The sequence below is a fragment of the Plasmodium vivax genome, chromosome 14, assembly GCF_000002415.2.
Source record: "Plasmodium vivax chromosome 14, whole genome shotgun sequence".
Classification (NCBI taxonomy): domain Eukaryota; phylum Apicomplexa; class Aconoidasida; order Haemosporida; family Plasmodiidae; genus Plasmodium; species Plasmodium vivax.
Window position 1 is genome coordinate 2,169,798 of NC_009919.1, and position 27,362 is coordinate 2,197,159.

At 52.7% G+C, this 27,362-nt stretch overlaps 7 protein-coding genes across 7 annotated transcripts, besides 38 other annotated features; 4 read left to right on the forward strand and 3 right to left on the reverse strand.

Annotated features, from left to right (window-relative positions):
- The first annotated feature begins 602 nt into the window (after positions 1-602).
- Positions 603-665: a microsatellite.
- Positions 644-663: a microsatellite.
- Positions 666-826: 161 nt separating the features above from the next.
- Positions 827-875: a microsatellite.
- An 86-nt stretch (positions 876-961) lies between these two features.
- PVX_100535 (hypothetical protein, conserved) lies at positions 962-7,888 on the forward strand (the record flags this gene model as incomplete). Its single annotated transcript, XM_001613804.1, has 1 exon — positions 962-7,888. One exon carries the CDS (start codon positions 962-964, stop codon positions 7,886-7,888), a length of 6,927 nt encoding a protein of 2,308 aa, XP_001613854.1.
- Positions 1,172-1,193: a microsatellite.
- Positions 2,929-2,954: a microsatellite.
- Positions 2,988-3,029: a microsatellite.
- Positions 4,298-4,452: a microsatellite.
- Positions 4,472-4,500: a microsatellite.
- Positions 5,313-5,486: a microsatellite.
- A 318-nt stretch (positions 7,889-8,206) lies between the features above and the next one.
- Positions 8,207-8,234: a microsatellite.
- Positions 8,235-8,477: 243 nt separating this feature from the next.
- Positions 8,478-8,526: a microsatellite.
- Positions 8,527-9,496: 970 nt separating this feature from the next.
- On the forward strand, positions 9,497-13,239 carry PVX_100540 (hypothetical protein, conserved; the record flags this gene model as incomplete). The annotated part of the gene is made up of 1 exon (XM_001613805.1): positions 9,497-13,239. Exon 1 carries the CDS (start codon positions 9,742-9,744, stop codon positions 13,237-13,239), a length of 3,498 nt encoding a protein of 1,165 aa, XP_001613855.1. The 5' UTR covers positions 9,497-9,741.
- Positions 10,199-10,227: a microsatellite.
- Positions 11,312-11,356: a microsatellite.
- Positions 11,706-11,755: a microsatellite.
- Positions 11,722-11,758: a microsatellite.
- Positions 11,810-11,837: a microsatellite.
- Positions 13,240-13,302: 63 nt separating the features above from the next.
- Positions 13,303-15,129, reverse strand: PVX_100545 (phenylalanyl-tRNA synthetase alpha chain, putative; the record flags this gene model as incomplete). Its single annotated transcript, XM_001613806.1, has 2 exons — positions 13,303-13,392; positions 13,600-15,129. The coding sequence occupies 2 exons, from the start codon at positions 15,127-15,129 to the stop codon at positions 13,303-13,305; spliced, it is 1,620 nt and encodes a 539-aa protein (XP_001613856.1).
- Positions 13,666-13,692: a microsatellite.
- Positions 13,754-13,793: a microsatellite.
- A 184-nt stretch (positions 15,130-15,313) lies between the features above and the next one.
- Positions 15,314-15,337: a microsatellite.
- A 630-nt stretch (positions 15,338-15,967) lies between these two features.
- Positions 15,968-16,068: a microsatellite.
- A 116-nt stretch (positions 16,069-16,184) lies between these two features.
- Positions 16,185-18,698, reverse strand: PVX_100550 (chaperonin CPN60, mitochondrial precursor, putative; the record flags this gene model as incomplete). Its single annotated transcript, XM_001613807.1, has 2 exons — positions 16,185-17,297; positions 17,679-18,698. 2 exons carry the CDS (start codon positions 18,696-18,698, stop codon positions 16,185-16,187), a joined length of 2,133 nt encoding a protein of 710 aa, XP_001613857.1.
- Positions 16,211-16,317: a microsatellite.
- Positions 16,222-16,241: a microsatellite.
- Positions 16,322-16,348: a microsatellite.
- Positions 17,308-17,390: a microsatellite.
- Positions 17,783-17,848: a microsatellite.
- Positions 17,854-17,873: a microsatellite.
- Positions 18,603-18,622: a microsatellite.
- A 2,050-nt stretch (positions 18,699-20,748) lies between the features above and the next one.
- Positions 20,749-20,779: a microsatellite.
- Position 20,780: 1 nt separating this feature from the next.
- On the forward strand, positions 20,781-22,558 carry PVX_100555 (dihydrolipoamide dehydrogenase family protein; the record flags this gene model as incomplete). Its single annotated transcript, XM_001613808.1, has 2 exons — positions 20,781-20,851; positions 21,091-22,558. 2 exons carry the CDS (start codon positions 20,781-20,783, stop codon positions 22,556-22,558), a joined length of 1,539 nt encoding a protein of 512 aa, XP_001613858.1.
- Positions 20,860-20,890: a microsatellite.
- Positions 21,025-21,108: a microsatellite.
- Positions 22,063-22,107: a microsatellite.
- A 232-nt stretch (positions 22,559-22,790) lies between the features above and the next one.
- Positions 22,791-22,813: a microsatellite.
- Positions 22,814-23,126: 313 nt separating this feature from the next.
- Positions 23,127-23,159: a microsatellite.
- Positions 23,160-23,213: 54 nt separating this feature from the next.
- Positions 23,214-24,749, forward strand: PVX_100560 (cytochrome b5, putative). Its single transcript, XM_001613809.1, has 3 exons — positions 23,214-23,768; positions 23,956-24,191; positions 24,565-24,749. The coding sequence occupies exons 1-3, from the start codon at positions 23,615-23,617 to the stop codon at positions 24,655-24,657; spliced, it is 483 nt and encodes a 160-aa protein (XP_001613859.1). The 5' UTR covers positions 23,214-23,614; the 3' UTR covers positions 24,658-24,749.
- Positions 24,331-24,377: a microsatellite.
- A 1-nt stretch (position 24,750) lies between the features above and the next one.
- Positions 24,751-24,781: a microsatellite.
- A 101-nt stretch (positions 24,782-24,882) lies between these two features.
- Positions 24,883-26,400, reverse strand: PVX_100565 (hypothetical protein, conserved; the record flags this gene model as incomplete). Its single annotated transcript, XM_001613810.1, has 1 exon — positions 24,883-26,400. The coding sequence occupies exon 1, from the start codon at positions 25,984-25,986 to the stop codon at positions 24,883-24,885; it is 1,104 nt and encodes a 367-aa protein (XP_001613860.1). The 5' UTR covers positions 25,987-26,400.
- Positions 25,891-25,922: a microsatellite.
- Positions 26,157-26,218: a microsatellite.
- Positions 26,401-27,243: 843 nt separating the features above from the next.
- Positions 27,244-27,267: a microsatellite.
- The last annotated feature ends 95 nt before the right edge of the window (positions 27,268-27,362 follow it).

The following is a 27,362-nucleotide window of genomic DNA, read 5'->3' on the forward strand; positions in this document are numbered from 1 at the left end:
CCGTTGAGAGGCAGACGGTCGCCCTCACCCCATTCGTCATTTTTAATGCTTAAGGTTATCAAGTGGCCATCTTTACCTTCGCATTTGCCATTGCCACGGTCGTCAGTGCTACCCTTTTTTTAGCGTCCCACGTGCAGATCATTTTTTAATTTTCGAAGCGGTGCCGCAGGAGGGGCGCACATATGTACACCATACACCTTTGCATGTTCGTGCGAAGTAGTGTGTAACGTAGCGTGTAACGTAGCTTGCCCACCGCGCATGCTTATGCAGCAGTTGTTGCGCCAGTGTTCATGCCTTCGCGCCCCCTACCCTGAGGCGTAGCATAAGCACATGTGCACACCCATCCGCGAGCACACGTAGTCACATTCATCTGCAGAGAGGGAGTTCCTTTGGAGCGCTGTGGTTTTATGTTTCACTCGACATTTTATGCCACTTGTGTTTCGCTTTTTTTTTGGGACCCCCTTGAGGTGTATTTATTGAAGTGTATATTTTTTTTCATTTGTGAGAGCAACAGCCCGGGCTCTCCTTTTATCTCCCCCCCGCTAGCCACCTTTGCGCCTGTTTATTACGTCCTTTGAATGTACATCCCCGCCTACCCCACGTCCACGCAAGTCCGTTCCACCTGCGTACCCTTTTTATGAATTTTTTTTTTTTTTTTTTTTAATTCGCGCCAGTTTGATACTCCACCAGTAGGCACACCGCTCCTTGTGAGCTATTAAGTTGAACGCCAAGTGGAACGAGGCTCCATTTTGCATGAGCACAAGTTGCATGTGTTTATTTTTTTTACTACGTTTACGCAGCAGTGTGTACGAGTTTTCGCCTAGTAAAAAAAAAAAAATAATAATAAATTAAAAAAAAAAAAAAAAAAAAAAAACAGCTAGCCACCACGTCAGCGGTATTTTCATCGCCATCTCCCAGCCCCCTGCCCTGCTGCTACCCTCTCACGTGAACACAGGAGAACATGGAGGAAGTGCCCCAGGAATTGAGTGGCCGAGAAGATGATCAGTGTGTGAAGAAGGCGACGGAGGTGAAGTCGAGCGAGGATGCTGTAGCTGTGAGTGGAAAGGGAGGAAAAGGCAGCAGCGGTGGTAGCGGTAGTGGCAACGGCGGGGAGGCCGCGGCTGGGACGAGTGGAGGGGCCGGTGGCTACCTGTTCAATTTGATAGATCGATTTAACCTGAAGAAGGTGAAGCAGAAGGTGGGAGAAGACGAAGGTGGCAACTTGAAGGAGCCAAATGAGTGCAATGGTACAGACAAGAACGGAGACATGCAGAAAGGAGCTGGTGATGCAAATCGCGATGATGATGCGAGTCGAGATGATGATGCAGAGAAGGCGGAAGAGCCGGATCTCGTCGTGAAGAATGATAATGGCAGTGGTAAGAAGGGCGCAGAGGAAGAGCCCCAGGAAGGGGTGGAAGAAGAAGACGGTAGTGAAGAAACTGGCGAGACGGGCGAAACGGGCGAAACTGCCGAGACAGCCGAGATAGCAGAGATTGCCGACATCGCCGAAGGTGTGGAGAAGAGCGGCAGCCGAGGGAACCCCCAAGATGAGATCGACGAGGGAGAAAGCGAACCCGTTTCTTGTGACGGCGGGAAGAAAGCAACTAGCAAGGGCGCTCCAGAGGACAAGGAGAAGCCAACCAATGCGTCAGACCCCGCCACGGAAGGATGTGGTGATACGAGCAACGAGAGGGGAAGTAACAGGGAGAAGAGTGGCCCCTCCGAACGGGAAAGCGGAAACTGCTGTGAGGACCTGTTGATGAAGAACCCATGCGATAAGGAGCTAACCAAAGTGCAGGAGCTAATCAAGCAAATAAAGAAAAACGAAGAGCTGCACAGTGACGAGCCCAACGGAGACCTGTTCTTTCTCTACGACGAGCTGTACCACACTCTTCTTGACCGCCTAGAATCTGCGAAATTGAAAAATAAAGACATGAAGAAGCTCATCAAAAGGGAGATGGAGAAGTTTAAGGAGAACCACAGCATCGTGTCGGACTACCTGAAGGGCTGCGAGCACGAGGTGAAAGCGATGCTGCTGAGTTGGGGCGGCGATGGGGGTGGCGATGGAGGTGGCGATGGTGAGCAGTCGGGTGAACAATCAGGTGAGCAGCCTCGCGAACAGTCTGGTGAGCAATCAGGTGAAAAGTCTTGTGAACAGTCCGGTGAGCAGCCTCGTGAGCAACCCGGTGAGCACCCCTTTGAACAGTCCCGCCGGCAGTCGGAGGAGAGCCAGCCAGCGGCCCCTCGGCAGCTCGACGAAAGGATGTTAAGCCAAGTGAAGAAGTCATTCTACCAGTACTTAGGGGAAAAACTGGATGACGCTTATTATGATCACAGCGCGTTGGAGGAGAGTTTGCTGCACAACAGGAACCTGAGTTTGCTGTTCCTTCTGTTTTGCCAAAAGCATATTATTCATTTTGTGGAGGAGGTGTTTTGCACCATGTGTCTGATTGTAGAGGAGAGTGAGAAGTGTAGGAACCAAATGAGCTCCCTGTTGAAGCGGCTCACCTGTATGAATCTCTTTTTGCACTTCTTAATTACGACGAATGAGCGGAACGGCGGTGTGGGGAGCGTTGTGCATACTGCTGGAAGTAGCAGTGGTTGCGTGCATGGACTGTATGGTGATAGGGTCTGCCACGGGGATAGGGCCTGTCATGGGGATAGGGTCTGCCACGGGGATAAGACCTGCCATGGGGATAAGACCTGTCATGGGAACAGAACCTGCCACAGCGACATGATGCTGTGCATAAACGGAGTGAGTACCCAGATGCGAATGCACCTGATGGAGAGCAAAGACTACCTGGACGTCAAGCGGGAGACGGAGGAAGTGGGTGAGAACGACGACGAGCACCACCACCTGCATCACCACTTGCATCAGCAGTTGCACCCCCATCAGCAGTTACACCAGCAGTTGCATCCCCATCAGCAGCTGCACCAGCAATTGCACCCTCATCAGCACCTTCACCCGCATCAACACCTGCACGCGCACCACCTGCACCACCACCACCATCTGCACCATCACCACCACGAGCTGGCTAACAAAACTAACTTCAGCTCAGTGAGCAATGGGAGCAGCAAGACCAGTAAAATCAACAGGCTGAGTTTGAACAAGAAGACCTCCAATTACTTCCGGAAGGACGTAAACGAAACGCAGGTCAGCCTGTCCACCTGCCTGACGGAGACGTCCGTTGTGGATAAGAAGGTGCGAGACAAAAATGTGAAGAAGAAGGTTGTGGGCAACGAGAATGGTAGCAGCGGTGCGGTCGAGCCGAGCGAGAAGGGGTCCGCCCCCCCCAAGAAGGCGCCGTATGAGAACGCGGCAAGTGGCAGCGCGAATGGGAGTGGAAATGGGAGCGGCCATGGGAGTGGCCACGGAAGCGGCAACGGGAGCCGAAGCGGGAAGAACGCGCAGGGGAACGGCGTGGCGAACGACTACTTCAGCGACATGATGGTCTACATCTCGTGGGTCCCCAAGAGCGCCCGGTGCCAGTACCCATTAGAGCTGCCGAAAAACTCGGCGGAGAGGAACAAGCTAGCCGAATACATAGAGGCCAAGGAGCAAATGCTCTACATTTTGAAGCTCATGGGGTACGAAGAGATAGACAATATATATTTTCACCCACCAAAAGGATCCCACATCAAAATAAAATTTAAAACGCTATCCTGCATGAACAAATTCCTGAAGGCGTATAAAAACACCCCAGACAAGTGGAAGGAGGACATGTTTAATTTTTTTAACATCCCCTTGAGGAGCAGCATTTCCGTGAGGGACCTTCGGATTGAGAGAGCTGTTCCTAGGTCGTCTGCGGCAGAGTTTAAAAAAATTAAAAAAATGAATAAAAATTACCACGATTTGTTTTTATTTAAGGATAATTATAACCTGTGTGAGGATGGCAATAGCAACGCTTCCAAAATGGAGAAGGTCAGTCTGCACTACGATGCGTTTAACAAGCATATCATTGTGCATAACAAGGCAGGAGGGGCAACCCCAGACGCGTCGGCGTCTGTGACTGCATCCGCGTCCGCGTCCGCACCCGCTGGCGTTGCTGCCACCCCCACTGCGGCAGGGGCGGTAGGGGTGGGAATAACGGACCACCACCATCATCACAGTGGAAGCTCCCATGTTGGCTTGAAAAAGAGCGTTGATCAGAGAAAGGGCATTTCCAAGATGAAGGGCGTCATGGGATCCCTGGGTGGTGAACTTACCTCGGGGGTTGTTGTGCATGGCGTGGGTGGAAGTCGGTCAGCTCTGGAGGACCTGCACAGCGCCAGCATGGCTTTGGGCGTGGACGCCGCGAGCACCGCTTCGTACGGAGGTTTGGGCGGCTTTGACGGTGTGGGCAGTTTGGGCGGCGGCATTTCCGGCGGCCTTTCCAGCGGCGTGACGAACATCATCGGGGGCGTGGCCGCTGGCAGCGGGACGCACGCGCACCACCCCTTCTCGGGCCACAACAACACCAGCAGCACCACCACCACGGCCACCGCGTTGATGGCGTCCAACGGAATGCTCAACAAGGTTAGCGGCGTGAGTGGAGTTAGCGGCGGCAGCGGGGTTTACTTAGGGGGCAAGAGCGGCGGGAATAACGTGCGCGATGGAGGCCGGACCTTCCTAGCGGGCACCCACATGGGGAGTGGAGTCGTGACTGGGGTCAGCGGCATGGGAGGCAGCGTCGGCGGCCACTACGGCAGTCACGCAGGATCACACATGGGAAGCCATCTAGGAAGCCACCTCGGATCGCACCTCGGATCGCACCTCGGATCACACCTCGGAGCCCACCTCAGCAGCGACACCTTCAACCACTGCCCCAGCGGAAGGATGCACAGCGGCTGCCTCAGTAACAAGGGGGGGAGCCTAAAACCGAGCTACCCCATTAACCACAACAATACCATGTACACGTCCAGGAGCTCCTCGAAAAATTTGTACCTCATGAAGAGCGCCAAGAATGTCAGCGGCAAGGGCACATGCGTTGGAATGAGTAGCGCTGCCGGCGGAGCAGCAGCGGCAACATCGGGGGGAGGGTCCTTTCTCTCCAGCGCCAAGTTCCTCGGAAGCGGCAGTAGCAGCAGCAATAACGGCATGCATGCCATGAACAAGGATATGCTCACCAATGGAAGTTACACTTTGAAGAAGCAGACGCACTACGCGTCCTTCTCGAATAATTCCAGCGGGAATGTAAATTCGCTGAGCGATCATCTGTATGCCTTTAATGGAAGCGGCGGGAGTACGGCCAACGTGAATGGGTTGAGCGGTGCACACGCGATGAGTGGTGGCGCCATTGGTAGTAGCGCCATTGGTAGTAGCGGCTTAGGGAGCAGCGGCTTAGGGAGCAGCGGCTTAGGGAGCAGCGGCTTAGGGAGCAGCGGCTTAGGGAGCAGCGGCTTAGGGAGCAGCGGCCTAGGAAGCCACAACTACGGAGGCAGCAGCATCATCGTCAACAGTATTAATAACAACACGCAGCACAGCAACAACAACAGTAATAATAACTCGACGAGGGGCACGCAGAATGGAACCACCAATTTGAATCACTTCGCGACGAGTTCCCATCTGGATGCGGCTGCGCTCAGCAAGGAGAAGCATATCCTGCGTGGATTTAAAGGTTGCTACATGGGCCTGGGAGGAGTAGGAGGCGGCGGGGTGAGCGCCATGGGCAGCTTCGGAGGGGGAAGCGCGTACTCGGAGAATAACCTGAATAACAGCTGCAGCAACAGTTGCAGCAACAGTTGCAGCAACAGCGTCATCAACAACGGCCACCACCACGGGTTGATGGGCTGCTCCCACGGGCGCGTGGGGGGGGGCGAGTCCCTCAAGTCGCACCCGGCAAGTGGGAGTGGCGGCGGTAACGGCCACGGAAGCGGAAGCGGAAGTGGAAGCGGCAACGACAACTGCCTGGAGAACTGCCTGGAGAACTGCCTGGAGAGCTGCCTAGAGAACTGCCTGGAGAGCTGCCTGGAGAGCTGCCTGGGCAACTGCCTGGGCAACAAGTGCGGGTCCGAGGGCGCCAGCCAAAAGTACGGCGCCCAAAACGATGAGCTGAAGGAGGACTTCAAAAATTTGATCAACATAGATTTCATCAACGAAATAGACGTGGACTTTGAGGAGAAGCACAACGACAACGTGTCACTGCAGAATGGCAGCCGTGGCAGCGGTGGCAGCGATGGTAGTGGGCATAATAGTGCGAATGTGTGCAAAGGGTTTCAGCGGCTGCACAACAGGCATTTGAGCAGTGGGAAGCGGTTCAACGCGCTGGGCAGCTGCATGAGCGAGGGGCTGCTGAGCGCCAGCGCCACGTGCGTGGGCAACTGTCTTGGGGGCGGAAGCTGCCTCGGCGGAAGCTGCCTCGGCGGTAGCTGCGTGCAGAATTGCCTCGGCGGCAGCTGCGTGGAGAACTGCCTGGGCGGGAGCTGCGTGGGCAGCTGCAACGGCAGCGTCAAGGCGCCAGACTTCGACAAGTTCGACAAGTTTGAGAAGTTCGGGGCCTACGAGAGCTACGACGGGTTTGGGAAGTTTGACAAGTTTGACAAGTTCGACAAGTTCGACAAGTTTGACAAGTTTGACAAGTTCGACAAGTTTGACGGGTTTGAGAAGTTTGACGGGTTTGAGAAGTTTGACGGGTTTGAGAAGTTTGACCGGTTCGACAAATTCGAGACGTATGATAAGCTCCCCTTTGAGAGCGGGTCCCGAGAGCCCAGCTACCTCCTGAACGGAGCGGAAGGTGGGGCAGCGGCGGAAGAGGTGGAAGAGGGGGAAGCGGCGGGAAACGTGGAAGAGGGGGAAGCGGCGGGAAACGTGGAAGATGGGGAAGCGGCGGGAGAAGCAGGGGCAGAGGCAAACCCCTTCAACGGCGAATGCGACTTCGCCTACGGCAGTGCCAGCCGAAGCAGCAACCACAAGGGCGGAAGCGCCTGCGGAGTGCCCGCCGATGAGGGCGCGGGGGTGGTCCTGTCCGAGGGCTTTAACCGCTACTTCTGCGAGGAGGGCCCCAAGGGGGTGTACAACTATTACGGGAGTGGAAGCGGCGGGGGAGCTGCAGTTGGAGGAGTGGGAGGTGGCGTCGTTGTCGGGCACAACAGCAATGTGCATCTGAACCTGAGCGCCAGCGGGAACAGCGGGCGCAATGGCAGCTCCGCAACTTTGGAGGACGCCTCGATGAGCAACAACTACAGCGGGGTTATGGACCCTCCCGAGAATGGCCTCTCCACCGCAGCTGCAAATAGCCTCACCACCGCAGCTGCAAATAGCCTCACCACCGCAGCTGCAAATAGCCTCACCACCGCAGCTGCAAATAGCCTCACCACCGCAGCTGCAAATAGCCTCACCACCGCAGCTGCAAACGGCCTCACCACCGCAGCTGCAAACGGCCTCACCACCGCAGCTGCAAACGGCCTCACCACCGCAGCTGCAAACGGCCTCACCACCGCAGCTGCAAACGGCCTCACCACCGCAGCTGCAAACGGCCTCACCACCGCAGCTGCAAACGGCCTCACCACCTCTGCTAACAACGGCGTGGCCACCTCCACCGCCAACGGGTTGGCCAACTCGGCTGGGAACTCCACCACCAACTCCGTTGGTAATAGCGGCCTGGCCAACACGATTTCTTCTTCCCTTTACCGAAACACGATGACCCCCAAATTGTACATCGACGGCATCCCGGTGAACACCACCTTTGGAAAGTACGAAGAGGGGAGCTTCTGCGAGATGAAGAAGGAGGACAAGCTGCGAGGAGCCGCTGGAGCAGCAGTAGCAGCTGCCGAAGGCGGCGCAGGGGCCGACTACGACTTGAAGATGAGCGAGGAGGAGGCAAATAAGGGCTTCTTAAATTACTCCTTCCAGTCCCCCCGGGTCGACAACGAGCAGAGCTTTTCGGACAACTACGTCAACTTCTTTTGAGGCCCCTCCGGATGGGCTACTTTGGCGAAGAAAAATGTGTTCTGATGAGGAGGGAGGAGAGAGGAAAGAGGAAAGATGAAAGAGGAGAGGAGGAGGTCCTCTCTCTGCGTTTCAGTGGCTGATACCATTTTGGCACTCCCCAGTTGTTGGAGTCCCATAGTAACGGCGAAAATGGAGTGATGGCACCTTTGGAAGTGTTCCCCCCCCTTTTTTTTTTTTTTTCGAAAGTGGAAGCTTGTTTAGTCCGCCTGTGTGGAACGAGCCACACAAGACGACGCAGTTTATCTTATCTGTGGATTGCCCTGCCCAGGTTGCCGTTTGAATTTTTTTTTTTTTTTTAATTCAAGTGAAAAGTGAAGAATGCCCCCCTTCCACATTTCAGTTCGCTTGCTGCGGCTTTGGGAGCGGCACATTTGTGCGAATGGAATGCCCCCCTTCCACATTTCAGTTTGCTTGCTGCGGCTTTGGGAGCGGCACATTTGTGCGAATGGAATGCCCCCCTTTTTTTTCTTTTTTTTTTTTGAAGTTTGAGAGATGCCTTATCGTCCCCCTATTCATTCAGTTGTATGGAAGTATCCACGTGCGTAATTATTTATTTATTTGTTTATTTTTTTATTTATTTGCTTATTTTTTTATTGCCCCCCCCTCCTATGTGCCTCTCACCCTTTTGCACGCGCGTGGCGCCACCGCTATGGTGTCTGCTCCAGGCTTATCGACGCACCAATAGTCCGATGCGTGACCTCTCTCTTCACCCCCCCACACGAATACCTTTTTTCGCATTATTTTGAGGGCACAAATTTGTGAGGCAGTCTCGTTTAGCATGTCTCCGTGTGCATGCGGCGGCGGCGACGGCTGTGCGGTTGTACGTGTACGCAAGATGCGCGTGTATTGTATGTACGTGCAACACCTGTGTGGGTTTTTTTTTTAATTAACTTTAAAGAAAAAAGAAAACTGGTTAAATTTAAAAAAAATAAAATAATAAAAAAAAGTAGCCGTGTGAGGAGGGGGGAAGATAGTGTACCCCTGTATCTACATATTATCAGCCCCCTTTGGGAAGACACCCATAGGCCTGCCCCCTCGAGTGCCCAGACGTGGGACTGCGCTAAGTTGCCCTTTGCATACGTTTAGCCTCGCCACGCTGCGAAGATCATTCGTGTTCGCGAAGTGGGCACACAAGCAGTTGTGTGGGGTCCAATTGTGTGGGAATCCCCTCCTTTTTCCAACCTTCACTTTACAACGCTTAGCTTGGCTTCCCCCTGGGGAGCTACCCACATGCTGTGCGATTAACTGCGACTTAGAAGCGGATGGGGGACAACAGGCAGAGGAAGCAGCAATGTTTGCTGTTCGTTCTGGTCCCCCACCAGTGATGAAGCGAATGCATGGGGGTGGGGTCTGCCGCGGCGCACCTGAGTAGGTAACACAAGCCGCTTAACCCGCGTATGCACCGCGGCGCCCGTTTGTGGGCCCCCCCAATGTACATGCAAATAATGCCGGTGCGTAGATCTCCTCGGACCGCTCTCCCCTTGGAAAAAAAAATCCCCCTTTGCCTACTTCCCCTCAGTTCTGCTAAATGTATGTTGTGCTTCCCCCGTTTGGCCAAACGAACTTGCACTCGCCTGGGGAGCAGTTTCGCGCGCTGAAAAATTGCAAAAAAAATTGCAAAAAAAAGGCGGAAAAAGCGGAAAAAGCGCATAAGGCGGATAAGGCGATAAGGAGGAAAAAGGCAAATCACCCTTCCGCTGAAGATGCCCCCCAGCCGCTCTCCACAGCGTACAACTTTCGAAGGGGGAGGGTGACGCACATGACGATTTTCACGTTACTTTGACTCCCTCCTTTGGCTTCCCCCCCGCAACATGCCGGACGAACGGCAAAGAACCCTACAGAGGTACGCCCTGCACCTGGAAAAGAAGGACCTCGTTTTAAAAAAAAAAAAAAAAAATGACCTGAAGAGCATTTTATATTTCCCCTCTTTGTTTTGGTTCAATGGGCAGTTCTGTCCCCCCATTCCGTACTACAGCTTTGAGGGGATCGAGGGGGGGGCAGGAGAAGTGGAGACAAAAGGGGAGAAGCCCTGCCTGGGGGGAGAGAACAACCCCCCATTTGGGCCTCACCTGGCTGATTTCCTCACCTGTGGGGTCCACAAGAACAGCATCATTGTAAAGAGAGTTGTAAAAAATGAAGTCTTGAGCGTAAGTATGCCCAGCGATATGAAGGTCATGGCGTGCGTTTTTTATGTGAACTTTCAGTATGTGCTGGGCCGGGGGTCCTTCCTCAGCGCGACGACGAAGCCGTTTTTATTTTGTCTATCGTTGGCTGCCTTGGGGGGGGAGGCCCGGCGAGAGAACAAGAGGGGGGCCTACGAAGTGGCTAGTCAAGCGGCTAGTCAAGCGGCCAATGAGGCGACCCACCAACCGGCCAAACGGGGGAAGGGGCCAGACGGAGGGGCAAAAACCGGCTCGCCTTCCCCCCCCTCGCTCGGCTGCGGCATCAGCTGCGGCATCAGCTGCGGCATCAGCTGCGATATCAGCTGCGATATCGCCCACAACATTCGGAACGCGCTGGACACGGCCCCCCGAGAGCTCTTCCTCTACAACGAAAAGAAAGAAATACACCTCTTCAACTACGTAACAAATAAATCTCGCCTAATCACACGAGAAAGGGCACAAGTGACGGCCCTGCAGTTTGCCTTTTTGCACATCAGCGAGCATAATAGCCTTTACCACAAGCTGGGCACAGACGTGTACGAGGGGGGGGTAAAACTTGTGGACCTCGACCAAGTGGGGGAGCATCTGTGGCGCAAAAACAGGTACTGCGTGGAGGTTCTGCAGGGGTGGCTAGGCGGGGGGAGCGGCGCAGTGGAAGGGGTGGACGCGGGGGGCGGGCCCCGCTTGCGCAAAATTCTGCGGAGGATGTTCTACGTGCTGATATACGGAGACAGCGAAGGAAACGTGCACTTCCTAATCCCGGAGAAGGAGGTAAAAATAAAAAAAAACTTCAGAAAAGGGGAAAAGATACACCTCATCGAGACGAATGTCAAGGCCTACTACAACACGAAAGGGGACAGCCGTATAGCCACTGTGCTACGAAGCAATGTGAATGTCTTTTTAGCCTACAGGGACTGCATATTGGTTTTTAATTTCCCCTTGTATGAGCCCCTGTTCGTGGTGAGTACCTCCGATGAGGTGATCTTCTGCCTGAGTGCCTGTCTTGGCGAGCACGGCGAGGTGTTTTTTGCCTTCTCCACGCAGAGGTGCGTGCGCGTTGGGGAGGTCTCGCGGGGGGCCGAGCTGCTCCGCGTGGAGGTGGACCCCGCCAAAGGGCATACCCTGCAAGTGAATAACGCCATGGAGCACACCACCCAAGCGGATAACGCCACAGAGCATACCGCCAAAGAGCACACCACGCAAGTGAATAACGCCAAAGAGCAGACCGCCCAGGGGAACCACCCGCACAACCCCAAGCAGCAGAAGAGCCACACCTGCGTGTGCTTCGGAGGCGAAGGCGATCTCTACATAACCAGCGGGGACAAGGGAACCATCCACAGGTACAATTTGAAGCAAAAGCAGATTACCCATAAATACGACCCCAGGTGTAAGCGCATCTTCCATTTGTCCCTGTGCACCCTGAAAGGAGAAGACTACGCGTACCTCTACGACGCAGAGAAGTTCCTCTGCCTCTTCCAACTGAGTAGTCAGAAGAGCGTATACAAAATTTTTACTCTCTCCGTGTGGGTCTACCAGATCCTTTGCCTTCGCTCCGGTGTGCTCTTTTCCCTCGGGAATGAAAACGTGTGCAACTTAGAGGTCAAACGGAAGAGCGGCGAAAACAGCGGCGGCAACGGCAACGGCAACGGCGGTGGGGGCGACCTGCTCCTCGCCAAGCCGTTCTACTCCGACCGCATGAGCGTCTGCACATACCTGACGAATCACCCCCACCTGCCGCTCATAGCCTTTGTAAACAAGAAACTGCGCTTTGGCGTTTTCTCCCTGGTGGACCCCCAAAGGAGAAGCGTCATTGTGCCGCCCATGCGCGAAAATGAGAAGGTCTCCTCCGTGTGTTGGTTCAGCACGAGGAGGCAACTGGAGGTGCGCGATTTGCATCGGCTGGGTGGTGGCCTCCCCCTTGGGGATTCGACGGATCAGCTAAATTCGCTAAATTCGCAAGATCCGCTAAATTCGCAAGATCCGCTAAATTCGCAAGATCCGCTAAATTCGCAAGATCCGCTAAATTCGCAAGATCCGCTAAATTCGCTAGATCCGCTAAATTCGCTAAATTCGCTAGGTCCCCTAAATTCGCTAGGTCCGCTAGATGCTCTAACGCCTAGTCAGCTGGCAGATGGATGGGGGGAGCACCGCAATCCCCCTTTATCCTCAAACCACGGGGGAGGAACGCAAAATAACAAAAGGGACGACGGTTACACCACCCCAATCAACACACACATGGCACACCTAATACAGAGCAGCCCGTACCAGGCACACCTGGCAGTGCTGAACGAAGACACGCTGTTCCTTTACAATGTCCTGACTAGCCAAGTGACAGATTTGAAGAATTATTTGCGAAAGGCAGTGCCCCAATTCTGTGGAAAAAAAAATTTCCTCAAGTCTATAACCTATCAAAAAGGATGCTACGTTTTTATGTTCCTACAAAAAAATATGATTTTCATTTTTGATGAGCATTTCAAATTTTGCCTTCGGACGATAAGTGTAGAAGACCGCATCGTCCGCTTCTTCCTGCGAGATGGGTACCTCTTCATTCACTCCAACACGTCTGTTTATTTCACCTCCCTGCGGAACGCGCTCTCCCTCTTTCCTGTGGTCGCCCAAGGGGGGGGGGAGGATGCCCAAGCTCAAAGGTTAGAATTCACCAAGGTGGTCACGGCGCAAACGTTTAAGATAGCTCTTTTCGATTTTCACTGCGTGGGGGAGGAAGCCTACCTGGCTGTTTACACCAAGCGGAAGGAGATTCTCGTGTACAGGGTGCGAACGGCTGGGGGGGAGAACGAGGCGGAAAACGAAGCGGAGAGAGAGAGAGAAGCGGAGAGGGAAGCGGACGGCGCCGCTAACACCACCGCCAACACCACCGCCAACACCACCGCCAACACCACCGCTAACACCAACACCAACCGCGCAAGTGCGGAGGCCCAGCTGGTCGCCCAGTTCCTCAGCTTCTACCAATTCGAGCACCTGAGCAAAGTCGGGAGCATCCTGAGCATGAAGTTTTTTTACTGCGCCGCCAAGCGCCGGACGTACTTAATTTTCGGCGGGCTGGAGCAGTTCCTCTTCTTCTGGGACTTTAGGAAGTACCCCCTCGTGCGGAGGGGCGGCGTGAAGGAGGTGAGCGGTGTGCGCTAAAGTGGACAACCGAAGGAGGCCACGTCTGAGCCGCGTGGCTACCCAGCTGCCACCCCTCGGAGATCATCGAATGATCACGTCGTGCGTGCGGACGATCTCGCGCACCAACCGCGCGTGCAGCTCATTCACGAGGCCTCTGAAGGTGTGCTGCTCCTGCGGAAGGGGGGAAAAGGAGGCGGGTGTGTGGAGCAGGCGCGGTTGGAGCAGGCGCGGTTGGAGCAGGCGCGGTTGGAGCAGGAGCGGTTGGAGCAGGAGCGGTTGGAGCAGGAGCGGTTGGAGCAGGAAAGGTTGCAGCACTGAGGTGTGCTAAGCGAAGATGTGCCTCGTTACGCCGCGCGCAACTTCGTTGATGGGACCTACCTGGACGGTCGCCGGCGCGTCGTAGAGAAACTTGTACGTGTAACTGGTCCGGCCGGAGCCCCCGTGGAAGAACACGTCGAGAAGCAGAACGCGCCTGAGCAAAGGGCTGCCCCCCAGAAGGGACGCGAAATGAAGAACCCTTTTTGTGAAAAGCTCCGTGTCCCAATCTGGTTTGACGTAGAAGGACACATCTCTCTCCTCGTGCCGTATGTTATACAAATTTAAAAAATACAAAAAGGAGTCGCTCTCTGGTCGATTCAGATCCCTTTTCCTCGCCAAGCCATTCAGTAGTGCGTTCCTCAAATGGGTTCCCTCCAGCTTGGGGGAACCTACTAGGATGTTTTCATCCCCGGAGGGTTCTTCCCTTACGAATGGCCCCTCCGTTTGAGCGGATGCATCTCCATTTGTCTCTCCCCCTGGCATGTCATCATGACGAATTACATTTGCAACTGTGGCTTTTTCTCCCCCACCCCCTGTGTTCGTTTTTTTTGTATATACAGTATTCCCCCCCGTGTTTGTAATGTACAAATATAGGTCCCTTATTCTGGTGACCTGCCACTTTATCATGGCGATTCGGTCTAACCCTAACCCTACAGCTATGTAATCACCCACATCGTATTGCTTCCACTTTCGAAAGAGAATTTTTTTCTTTAAGATTCCACAACCCAAAATTTCCACCCATTTGTCGTTGTGATACACTTCTGCTTGCAACGAATGGTTGGTAAAGTCGAAGGAGTCTCTCCGTACCCTCCACTTGTGTGTCTTGCTAAAGAGGGAGTCCATCAGTGAGCACAGAAAGCAAAGAAGCTGCTTCTCTCCCCTAAGCAGCTCGTTTTTTATTTTTATATACACATCCATTTGGTTGAAAAATGGAAAGTGCAGCTTGTCAATGTTGTCTTTTCTGAAGACGTTCGAGATGATGACGAAGTTTTCTGTGCCTCTGCCCGGGGGTGGCGGCGCGCCGTGGGGGGGTTCCTCCCTCGTTTGTTCGCTCCCATCCGCAGTTTGTTTGCTTTCCTCTACAGTTTTTTCGTCGCCCTCCCCCGCTGCTTCTCCAACGCTGCCTTCACCATGTGGGACGTGCCTCCCCCGGTGTTCCCCCCTTAGCAAGTGACACACATGGGGGAAGAGAGACGTCGCCTGGGGGATGTACAAAAGGGAGTCCGAAAAGTAAAAATTATTCCTCGCAGACGTGGTATCATTCGTGTTCTTAATCAAAATGTCATCAAAGCAGGACTTCCTTGGGTACAGCGGGCACTTGCTATAAACTAACCAAAAGGAAGACTCCCTTTTCAGGTGATCAAGGATCCTCGTCGTTACATCCTGGATGGGGTGATTCTTAATCGTGTACACATATTTAAATCTGCCATAATTTATCATGTCATTTTTCACGTGGTAACTGTTGCTCAGTTTCGACAGCGTCAACTTGCTTATGCAGTGCTGCGGGGGGTTAACGCCGCTGTAGCAGCGCCTCAGTTGCGTGGAAAAGGCGGCTATTAAAAAGGTGTGGAGGGCAAAGAAGAGGCGCATTTCAGAGGTGGGAGGGAAGGGGAAGGCCGCCGGGGGAGGGATCCGCAAATCGAGCTAAGCGGCGGAGTTTCATCGTTCCTTCTGCATATCCCCATTCTGCATTTTCTCAAAATTGGGAGAGAGAAAAGAAGAAATGCCTGAATAATGGTCAGCACAATTTCGCGCTTTTCAACAAAATGGCTATTTTTTTTTTTTTTTTTTTTTTTTCCCAATTTTGCCTGAACCGTTCATACGGAAATGCGGCGATTTGCAACCTCGAGCTGTTCAGCGGTTTGTTGTAAGGGGACACACAGAAGGGGCATACACATGGGAGGCGCAGCCTGCGAGCAGGGCACACTCGACAAACGGCGCGCCACACGCGACATGCGTAAGGGTAAAATATGGAACTGCTTCCCAGTCGATACAGCATTGCTCCACGCGCGTTCGCGTCGCTGCGCCCTCGAGTTGAGAAAAGTGAATTAAAAAAACCAAACCAAGTTGGGAAGGCTCAAATTAGGCGTGGAATTTTCCCCTTTTGAGATTCATACCGCCCGGAATGTGCAACGGGGTGAGTAACCGCGGGGCGGATAAACCATGGCGCTGTCATACGCGCTCGAGAGAGCAATTAAACGCAGGGGCTCCTGCGGGAATGGTTAATTATCTTAAAAAATGAAAAGGCACAGGGGCACGCCGCACAACTGTTGCAAGTACAACTGCGTTTGCACATGCGCATATGTTTGCTTATTAGGGGGTCAAAAAAAAAAAGAAAAATTGACAAGGGGGAAAATAAAGCGGCTTACGGGGGGGGAAGAGGAGCACCCCGTCAACGCGCAGGGAGGCAACGGTGCAGTGTTCACGTCTTTTCTGCTAATCTGTTCTGCTAATCTGTTCTGCTAATCTGTTCTGCTAATCTGTTCTGCTAATCTGTTCTGCTAATCTGTTCTGCTAATCTGTTCGGTCTCTCCGCGGTGTCAGCCGTGTGGGGATGCTTCCCACAAGCAGTTCCTCCTCATCGAAGTGGTATCCGTCGTCTTCATCCGCTTCACCGTTTTCATCCTCTGCAACGTTTTCCCCTCCTACTCGTCGTAGTTGTACCCGTCGTCCTCCTCCTCGTCCTCCTCGTCCTCCTCATCCTCCTCATCGTCCTCCTCCTCATCCTCGTCTTCCTCCTCATCCTCTTCATCCTCTAGGTCGTCCTCATCCTCCTCATCGTCCAGATGGTCCATTTTCCTCTTGTACCCTCCCGCGCGTCTATGCTTCTGCAGATAGTTAGGCGAGCTGATGCTGGCGTCTAGGATGCCCTTGTCCTTCTTCTCACTATCGACCATCATACACTCGGTGGTCAAAACCATGCTGGCTATACTACAGCTATTTTTAATAACGCTTATGATCACATTTGTGCTGTCAATAATTCCATTTTCAACCATATTAACAAACTTATTTGTATTTACATCGTAGCCGAATCCGTATTTGTCTTTTGCATTTAAAATGATTTTCACGACGTTTTCCCCATTCACTCCTGCGTTGTCTGCAATTTGTTTGGTGATTACATCTAAGCTGTGCACTACAATGTTGGCTCCCATTTTTCGGAGCTCCATTTCGGATTCTAGATTGCCTACTAAATCTAGGTACTTCTTATCCTCTTGGTTGCCCATGTTTTGAAGCTCTTCTTCAATTTTCTTGTGTATTTCGCTTAGGAAATTGGATTTTATTATTTCGAGGTAAGTGACTCCTCCTCCTGGGACGTACCCAATGTCGATTGCGCTCTTCACTGCGTTGGTAGCATCCTCGTATTTGAACTTCCTCTCCTTCTGCTCCGTTTCTGTGTTTCCTCCTATTAATATTTTGGCTATTCCACCTGACAGGGCAGCTATTCGCTCGTTCAGTTTCTCCTTATCATATTTGGAGGTCGTTTCTTCAAATTCTTTCTTTAACACTTTAACCCTCTCGTCTATCTGCTGTTTGTACTCCTCCTTGGTGATCAGACTCGTTCTGTCCTTCTTGACGATGAGGGTGTTTGCACTTCCCAGCAGGGTGAGGTAGTTGTTATCGAAGGAGCTCATGTTGTTGTGCAGGCTGTTCAGGTCCAGGCCCACGTCCGCGCTTATGTACTTGCTGTTCGTCACGGTGCAGAGGTCCTTCAGGTAGTCCTTGCGCCTGTCCCCGAAGGAGGGGGCTCTTATGGGCACCTGCAGGGGGGTGGTGGTAGTAGCGGTGGTATTAGCGGTGGTGTTAGCGGTAGTAGCGGTGGTATTAGCGGTGGTATTAGCGGTGGTAGCGGCAGTTGGTGGGGGGGCTCTCTCCCTCAAAGGGATGGGCTGCTCATCGGGGGGTTTTCCCCATGTGGGAGGGCGGTACCATAGAAGTGACCCTGCCTTAGGGGTCACTCTACTTCTGCGCCCTCTCCGATTCGTTCTGCCTCCGCTTTCTTTGGGCGCAAAAAAGGGGGGAATTTTGCGCAGCTCCGCGTGGAGGGGTAGCAGAGTAGTGACTAGCGACTAGCGGCGTAGCCGGTTAACCGCTCAACCAACCGCTTAACCGCTCATCCGCTTTGCCGCTTCCCAACTTACCACTTTGATGGCGCCCTTGAGCTTGTTTATGATGAGGGTCTGGAGCACCTCGTTGCTGAAGTCGTCGGCGATGATGCAGAGGGGCTGCTTGTTCTTGGCGAAGATCTCCAGGATGGGTAAAATGGACTGAATGTTATCTACGTTCTGGTCCGTAATGAGGGTAGAGACATTGTTGTATTCTATGTGGTCTTTATTTTCATTATATAGAAGGTAGGGGTTAATAATTCCGCGGTCAAAATTATAGCCCTCAGTGAATTCTAGCTTATCATTTATATCTGCGTTATCGTCCAGAATGATGGCCGCATTTTTGCCGAGCTTGTCGTAGGCATTAGCGATGATACTGCCCATATGGGTATCATTATTACTTGCAATGGTGGCGATGTTAAGAATGTCTTTATACGTTTTTATGGGAGTGGAAAGAGACTTTATCTTTTCTATAATCATTTTTGAAGCTAGCTGTATACCTCTTTGTATTGGTATCGGGTTGTGGTTCCTATTAACTTGGTCGATGCCTTTCCTTGTGATGGTGGCTGTCATTAGGGCTGTGGAGCTCGTGCCATCTCCTGCCTTGTCATTTGATATGTTGGTACTCTCCTGCATGAGTTTAACTCCATTGTTTCTCTTCCTATCCTTTAGAGATATATTTTTTGCAATCGTCACTCCGTCGTTTATGATTAGGGGACTTCCATACTCCTTTTCGAGGAGGACGTTCCTTCCTCTCGGCCCTAATGTCAGCTTCACTACATCTGAGACGGTTAGAATGCCTCGTAGCAACTCGTTTCTGCACTCGTTTCCGTAGATAATGTCCTTGCCCTTCACTTTATTTTCGGTCATTTTTACCTTCACGTAGTTTTCCTTCCGCCTGCTTATCAACTTGCTGTTGATGTACTTGAGCCTCCTGTTGAGGAGCCCCCTGCGCCGGCCGCTCACTCCCCTCTTCCGCTTCACGCCTTGCCCGCACTGCAGCAGGCAGCCCACCAGGGCCACCAGCAGGAGCGCCGCTGCCTGCCGCACGTTCATCAGGGGGGGGGGGGCGGCCTATCCGGCTGGACTAGTGCACACGTGTGGGCTGTTTAAGTGGGGTAGTGCACACGTGTGGGCTGTTTAAGTGGGGTAGTGCACACGTGTGGGCTGTTTAAGTGGGGTAGTGCACACGTGTGGGCTGTTTAAGTGGGGTAGTGCACACGTGTGGGCTGTTTAGGTGGGGTAGTGCACACGTGTGGGCTGTTTAAGTGGAATAGCTCGCACGTGCGGCCTCTTTACGTGGATGAGTTAGCACGTTCGGCCCGTTTCTCCTCACTGGCTACGCCTCCCACCGCTGTAACTCTGTAGGAGAGCCGCGCACGTGCCTACACCTTTGCAGGTGTGCAAGAAGGCTGGGTTTAGGGGCTACGTTGCAGTCACTGTTTGGGACCACTCCCGGGGGTTAGGCTCATTTGTGTAGGGGGTTTGCCCAAACGGTGCGCCTACAGTTGGGCGGATCTCTCTACATGAGGGGCTCCTCAAACGGGGAGCTTCACCAAATGGGTCAGGTTCAATACCGAGTGACTCGAATTACACTTGTGCCTCGACTGAGCGGGGAGTTACTCTCATGCGGGGGGGAGGGAAGTCGCTCGTGGAGATTTGTTCGCAGCGTTTTTTTTTTTTTTTATCACTACTATGTTGCTACGTTGCTACGTTGCTACGTTGCTACGTTACTTTGTTGCCACTTCGTTACTGCGTTGTGTCACTTGAAAGGGAGAAAAAAGGAGAGCACTCGCGAGTGGAGAAGCATACGCGAGGGCTGTGCAGAGCAAACACGTGCACGCATGTGTCACCTCGAAGGAACGCCCCTTCTACCTGCTGGGGGCAGGGCCACTGCGCGAGAAAACGCGCCACTTTCTCCGGTCATGCTGCCCCGGCTGCTCCCTGCGGGAAGAAGCGGGGCGACGTCACCGCCGAGTGCTTTGCGGCATTCGCGGCACTTGCGGCATTTGCGGCACACCCGCCTGCGCAGGGGACTGGGGCCGCTCCCCCGCAGGTTAACCTGTGTAGGAGCTTTCCCGTAGGTCAATCCATGTAGGCGCCCTCCAGCAGGTTAATCCAACCTGATGCTCTCCCTGAGGCTGCCCACCTCGACGCTCACCCATGTGTGCGCGGGCTGGTCACCCTCCCCGGTGCCCTTCATTTCTGCTGCACGTGTTTCCCGTTTGGGCCATGTCAGCGCACAAGGGATCCCCTGGGGGCGTCCTTCGCCTGTTTTCCGGCTGGCCTGGCCTCCCCGGGTAGGCGCGCCCCTGGTAGGTACACCCCTGATAGGTATTCCCCTGGTAGGTACTCCCCAGATAGGTTATACCCCCCCGTTGGCACTTCCCCAGATTGGTATCCCCCGCAATGATATTTTTTTTTTTTTTTTTCCACGCACAAATACTTCTCGTTCACACGGATGCTTCTTCCCCTGTGCCTTCGCTCCATTCTCCGTTAACTCGTTTTTTCCCCCGCGGGAATGCCTCACAGTTTGACCGCCTCACAGCTCGACCGCATCGTTCGCTCCCCGCCGGGCCAACCACCTCGCGGACTCGAATAAGTGAAGAGGCTGCTGGCCAGGAATTACACCCGTTGATAAGGCTTGCTTGCACGGTTATCTGCACGTATGTACGTGTGCGCCTGTTTGAGTGGCACCCAAAAGGAGACGACCCCCTTTAAAGGGCTAAGTTCCCCCAGATTCACGCTCACCTTAGCTGCACATCCCTTTACACACAATTGACGACGGGTCGCTCCAACCCCTACGACATACTGCGCACACGCGTCCCTCAGTGAGGCCTCAAAAATTTATTCTCCCCTGCCGCTTGCTCAGCAGGAGGAACACAGTGGGCAGGGCCCCCCCCCAAAGGTATCGCGCCGCTAATCCGTGGGTACCCACATGTGCGCACTAAGCATATTTCGGTTGAGGGGCGAAACGGAAAAAAAAGAAGGAAGCACATCAAACGTAACGTAGCAACAGAGCGATCGTCCACTTGCGCGGAGGCGGGTCTTCCAAATGACCCACAATCGGTCGCCACACCCTTTTAATCCCAAACTGTGTGTACTCCCCCCTCTCTTCGTAGAACTTAAGACTCCAAAATGAGCGCTGTTGTGAGCAGAACGAGGGTGGCCTTCTTTCCCGGGCGGAGGCACTTTTCATCAAAGAAGGAGTAACCAACTTGGGCGCGCCGAGGGCGGCGGCGCTCGCACGGGCAACACAGAATGGTGTTTCGCCCCCAGTGGACTTTGTTTGCCTACCCGCATGGGTGGTCCGCATGGGTGGTCCGCATGGGTGGTCAGCATGGCTTCCCCGCATTGGTGCCCGTTTCGCTTCGCCATGTTGATGGGCCACTCTCCCGTTGTATTCACTTCCCAATTCCCCCCTCCCCCTACTTCTCCCCCCCCACAGCTACGACGTAATCGTGATAGGCGGCGGGCCGGGGGGGTACGTGTGCAGCATCCGGTGCGCGCAGAACAAGCTGAACGTCCTGAACGTTAACGAAGATAAGAAGCTGGGAGGCACGTGCCTGAACAGAGGCTGCATACCCTCCAAGGCCCTCCTTCACATTGCCCACAAATATTACGAAGCAAAAAACAAATTTAAGCAAAGCGGCATTATCATAGACAGTGTGCATCTGGATGTTGAGGCCATACACAAGCAGAAAAACAAATGCATGGGGAATCTAGCCGACGGAATCACCTACCTGTATAAGACGAACAAGGTTAACCACCTGGTGGGGCATGGGAGCATCGTAGATGGGAACACCGTTTTGGTAAACAGCGAAGGGAAGGAGAAGCTAGTGACTGCGGAGCGTATTGTTATCGCAACGGGGTCTAAGCCGATAGAGATTCCATTAAAGAAGCTGAATGAGGACACCGCAAAGGAGGCAGAGACAGTTGAGGAGCTCCTTCAGTACGACCACCAAGTGATACAGACATCGGATGACATCCTTAACTTTAAGAAGATCCCCAAGAAGATCTCCATCATTGGTGGTGGCGTCATAGGGTTAGAAATAGGTTCTGTTTTTGCCAAAATGGGTTCAGATGTCACCATTTTTGAGTACAACAGCAGGTTATGCACCTTCCTAGATGCAGATGTAAGCAAGGTGCTCCAAAAAACGCTCGAAAAGGTGAAAATCAAGTTTGCCTTCAACTCATCCGTGGTAGGGGGGAGTGTGCAAAATGGGGAAGCTACCTTATTTGCCAAAAACGCAAAGACAAAGGAGATACAAAAGGTAACATCCGATGTCGTTCTCGTCTGCGTTGGTAGGAGACCCAACTTTGACGACCTGAATTTGGAAAAGCTAAACGTCCAGCTGGGCCAAAACAAAAGACTACAGGTGGATGCTTCCTTCGGGGTCGCTTCCCACCCAACTATAAAGGCCATCGGGGATGCAATCGACGGACCTATGCTGGCTCACAAGGCAGAAGAAGAAGGGTACATCCTGGCCAACATCCTCCTCAGCGAGTTAAAGCTAAAGAAGCCCAAAAAGTCGCACCTCAATTACGACTTGGTACCAAGTGTTATATACACCCACCCGGAGGTCGCCAGCGTAGGCCTAAATGAAGAGAGGTGCAAACAGAGGAATCTCCCCTACAAGGCAGTCACCTTTCCCTTTGCTGCAAACAGCAGGTCTCGAACCATAGATGATTTTGATGGGGTGATTAAGCTCCTCGTGGAAAGTAACTCGAACAAAATCCTGGGGTCTCAAATTGTTGGGAATAATGCCAGCGATTTGATTCTCCCTCTCTCCATTTATGTGGCCAACGGGGGGTCCTCCAAAAGCCTCAGCAAGGTTATTTATGCGCACCCCACCTTCTCCGAGGTCATCAAGGAGGTCGCCCTGCAGTCCTTCGACAGGGCCATCCACATGTGAGGCGGTCCACTGTGCAGCGGGTACAGCAGCTTCTGCCCGCGTGGGTGCTCCTTTAGGGGCAAACCGGGGCGGGAGGCGGTCCACGTGCGAATGGGTACATAGCGGTGGGTGCGCCGACCCGTGTGCCTACCATTTTTACCTACCGTGTGTGCCTACCATTTTTACCTACCGTGTGTGCCTACCATTTTTACCTACCGTGTGTGCCTACCATTTTTACTTACCATGTGCGCTGTAATTCCGCACAGCTTAACCCAACGCGAAGGCAGCTTCTTTTTTTTGCCGACGAGGCGCAAGGCCACTCCAAGGGGGCACCCCGTTGTGCAGCTTAAATTCACTCCATTTCGTTGCACAGCGAAACAGCCCTGAAGTGTGTACCGCTCCATTGCACAAACGAAAGGGAAAAATCTGCTCATGGGGTGAAAACGTGTGACCCTTGCCCCATTCGCGAGAAGAGATTGCCAACACGATCACCACACGGTTAACTTTTTTCCCAATGTAGATTGCAACTCCCGTTGCAGCGATAACTAGCCATTCGGAAAATTATGAACGGTCAGGTGATTTTGCACCAAAAAAAAAAAAAAAAAAAAAAAAAAAAAAAAAGCTACCCAAAGGGGAAATTCACTCAACGCAAATCACTTCGCACGAAACATAAAACGACCTTGCAGTGAAGAAACGATAGATAGCACCCCCCCCACCTACGTACTTTCCACTTTCATTTTAAATGGATTCCCCCCCTGCGCATTCCCAATTCGACGAAGAGCATTTCTCTCCTGCCCTCCTGCGTGAAGCGCCCCAACAGGGGGTGCCACACAAATAGCGGTACGTAGTAACTCCACCCCCCAGGCTACGCAGATGATTGTCAGTTCAGCTCGAAAGTGAGCGGCAGTTCTGTTATCCAGCGAAGATCTGCCCGCGTGTTGCCCATTTGTTTTCTTTTTTTTAAGCATGCCCAGGTGCTGCACCAACCGTATGCGCAGATCATCACCCGTGTAGGAATATCACCACCAGTGTAGGAAGATCACCACCACTGCTGTCACACCCCGCGCACGCGCCAATATGGCAATCAAAAAACTCAAAGTGATCGGCGACAAGGACCTCCAGAAGCTGAAAGGGGAGTCCAAATGCTGCATCGTTATAGACGGCCTGGTGTACGACGTCACTGCGTTTTTGGAGCACCCCGGGGGGTTCGAGGTCCTCAAGGAGCAAGATGGTAGGGGAGGGTCCGCCGCCGCCGCGCGCCTGCACACACCAAACGATAAGCATTACGTGTGGGGGATCTCCAAACGTAACTTGCCGCACGTTGCTGCACGTGGTCCCTAACGTTTTATGAGCGACACGTCCCGCTGCATGATCACCGCGTGTGCTCACCGCTCCCCCTCACCGCTTCTCCTCACCAGGAAAGGACGCAACGGAGGCCTTCCACCAAGTAGGCCACTCCGCCAACGCGCAGAAGCTGATGAAGACGTTCCTCATCGGCATTCGAAAGAACTCGGCCCTCTACAGGAAAAAGGCAGGCACCAAGACGGTGGAGGGTAAGGCGGAGTTCGTGGACTACTCCGAGGAGGAGATAAAGGAGGAGACCGAAGCGGACGCAGGTGTGGATGCCAATGGGAAGGCTCCTAAGGAAGAGAAGGTTAGCACTGAGATGTGGTTCATGGGTGTGGAGAGCCTTCCAAGGAGTAACCCTCCTCGGAGTGACCCCCCGAGACACCCGTTCGTACGTCAAAATGTGCGTGTCAACAGATGCGCGTTGTTGCGAGTTCGGGAGGACAAAAAAAAAAATTATAAAACAAAAAAAAAAAAATAAATAAATAAAAAGTGCGAACGAGCATGCGTCATGCGTCATGCGGTGCGCCTGCTCGCCAAGTGGCACAAAAAAAGGTGCAAACGGTTGGCAAGCGGGTGGTTAGCAAACGCCCGGAAGAGGCTCCAAGCTGCCCCCAGCTACTCAGCATGTACGCTACTACACTGCTACACTGCTACACTGCTGCACTACCCCCCTGCAGCCCCCAGAGGAAGAAAAAATCAACTACCCCCTGGTCGCGTCCGCCATCCTCCTCTTCAGCATCGCCTATTATTTTTTGTTTTTGCAAAGATAAACATAAACGTAAACGTAAACACAAACGTAAACTCCTGTCTTCCACCTCCATCTGGAAAGCCACGCTACTCAACTGTTGTATGCGTGTGCGGGAAAAAAAAAAAAAAAAAAAAAAAAAAAAAAACTTTTTATTCACCGAATCTTCATTTGAATGGGATCCACATAACGAGGGAGGGAAGTAGATTGGCTTCTACCTTTCTAGCTGCGCCATAGGTGGGCGCCCCGCCTACCTCCCCTTCTTGAGGTACTTCCGGTCAAATATGCTGCTCTTCTTCTTCTTTATCAAGTTGCTCTTCGCAAGTTTCTGCTTAATCGGGGGGCCGTTCCCTGGGCGGTCTTTACTGCGGAGATCACTTAGATGGACGCCTTCACCCTGATCACTCGGATGGGCGCCCCTGGTCCGCCTGAGCTTCTCCCCAAAGCGCACGTACCTCTTTACGAGCACCTCCTCGAGGGGGTCGCCCTCCACAATGTTTATAAAAATATTCTTCCGCTTGCGCTCCTGCAGCTGCTGAATTTTGTCCTTTTTCATATCCCTCAGCTGCTTCCTCAGATTGCTGTTGCAAGAGAAGTCGTTTTTCAACTTATCGTTTCTTCTGTAGTTTTCTTTAATAACGTCGTTCAGTTGTTCTTCGCTTGGGGGGTCGTCCTCATTCGAGCGGTCCTCATTTGAGCGGTCCTCATTTGAGCGGTCCTCATTTGAGCGGTCCTCATTTGAGCGATCCTCATTCGAGCGGTCCCCATTCGAGTGATCCCCATTCGAGCGGTCCTCGTTGGGGAGCTCCTCGTGCGCCTCGCCAGAACCAGGTGGCTTCTCTCCCCGGTGCGCGGCTTCTCCACCCCCCCCCGCTTGGCCCTTCCTGCGGAGGGCCTCCACCTCCAGCAGGAGAAACGGGTTGGTTTTTTTTTTTTTATTCTTTTCAAAATCTATAGAGTTAACATTATTGCGCCCCTGTTCCGTCAAGACATTTTCAAAATGTTCGTTTTTTTTTCTGGCCCCCCGGATGACATCATAGGAGCAGTCCTTCGGGTTGGTTTCGAAGGCAATTTCATTTGGGCATTTCTTGCACGTAAAGCTGAAGGAGTAAAAGGGGGAGCTCAAGTAAAACCCCACTTGTCTCCTCTCACTGTTAAACCTCTCCCCTTTATACACATACGCTTTGCATTTATTGCATATAATGGTGTAGGGAATTTCAAATTTAATTTCGCTGTAATCCTTTTTCTTTTTTGCTCTCTTCTTCTCCTCCTGCTGCTTCTTCTTCTTCGCGCGCTCCTCCTCCACGCTCCCGTAGTAGAAATTGTCCGCCCGGGACGCCTTCAGCGACAGCATGGTGGGGGGGTGAGGCGGCGTTAACAGGGGTGGAAGCTACATAGCAGCTACATAGCAGCTGCGAAACCGCTGCGTAACCGCTGCGAACCAACTCGCATTTTTTTCGCCAGCCGACGTTACGGCATGGCCGCCTGGCTTCGCTCGAGAAGGGAGGCAGAAAGGTTGTTCCTACATATGTACGTATGTATGTATATATATGTACGCATATATACGCGCATATACACTTGTATACGCCCATGCGGCCTGCTCGCGAGGGCGGAAGTGCCCCTCTGCTGGATCCGCTCAGTTTGAATTTTCCCCTTCGCCACTTGCCGAAGTAAAAAGGGGGAAGAAAAAAAAAACGAATCACTTTTTTTTTTTTTTTTTTCTCGCCACGCGAATGGGTGAGCGTTTTTTTCGCGCCCCTCGAGTTGCAAAAAAGAAAAAAGAAAAAATAAATAGAGCAATAAAAAAAACAGAAGTAACCGCAAAACGAACGTAACCGCAAAACAAACGTAACCGCAAAACGAACGTAACTGCAAAAGCTGACTCAACTGCAAACGCGAAAGTGAGGAGGGGTGCCATTCGTCGAGGCGCGCTCAACGCGGAAGGCACTCCCCATCCCCGTGGGACAGCGCGCCCACCGAAAGGCCATTCAACGCTGCGCCCATTCTTCGCGCCCAGCCGGCATAAACTGACCTCGGCAGACCAACCCGATGCGGCCATCCCCGCTGAAATGGCATTGCTTTCACCAAATTTGCTTCACATTGTTGTGACAGTTATTCCCAATTTGGCTATCAAGTTGGTGAGAGCGACGTGTAACCGCACGAATAAGTAACCACTTTACGTAACCCACCTGCATGCTTGTCCAAAGAGAAAGCAGCTCCCTTCGGGAGTGCCCCCCTGTGGAGAGGTTGCGCTACACTTGGCGGGGTTTCAAATTTTAAAAAAAAAAAGGGGCGTAATGAAGCTGCATCAAACGGGACGAAAAGGGCACAGGGAGGGGTGATTGGCGATGACGGCGGTGCAAAGAACACCATTTGTATGTGGGGCAAACGGAAAAAAAAAAAAAAAAAAATACCCACACAACTATGGTAAGCAGCACCGCGCCATACACACGCAGCTACTCATAACTGTATAGACGTATGCATATGCATGTGAGCACACTCGCTTGTGTTTCCCCTCCCCCGCTTACTTCTTTCAATGGAGTTATAAATCGCACGAAAAAAGAAACGGTGAAAAAATACGGATCATTCAAAAGGGGGTGTCTGTAAACCAAAAAAAAAAAAAAAAAAAAAAAAGGAATGCGGGTGGGGGGATTAAAAACTTCACGCGGACGAAAAAAAAAAGAAAGAAAAAGTGAAAGTGAAAGTGAAAGTGAAAGTGAAAGTGAAAGT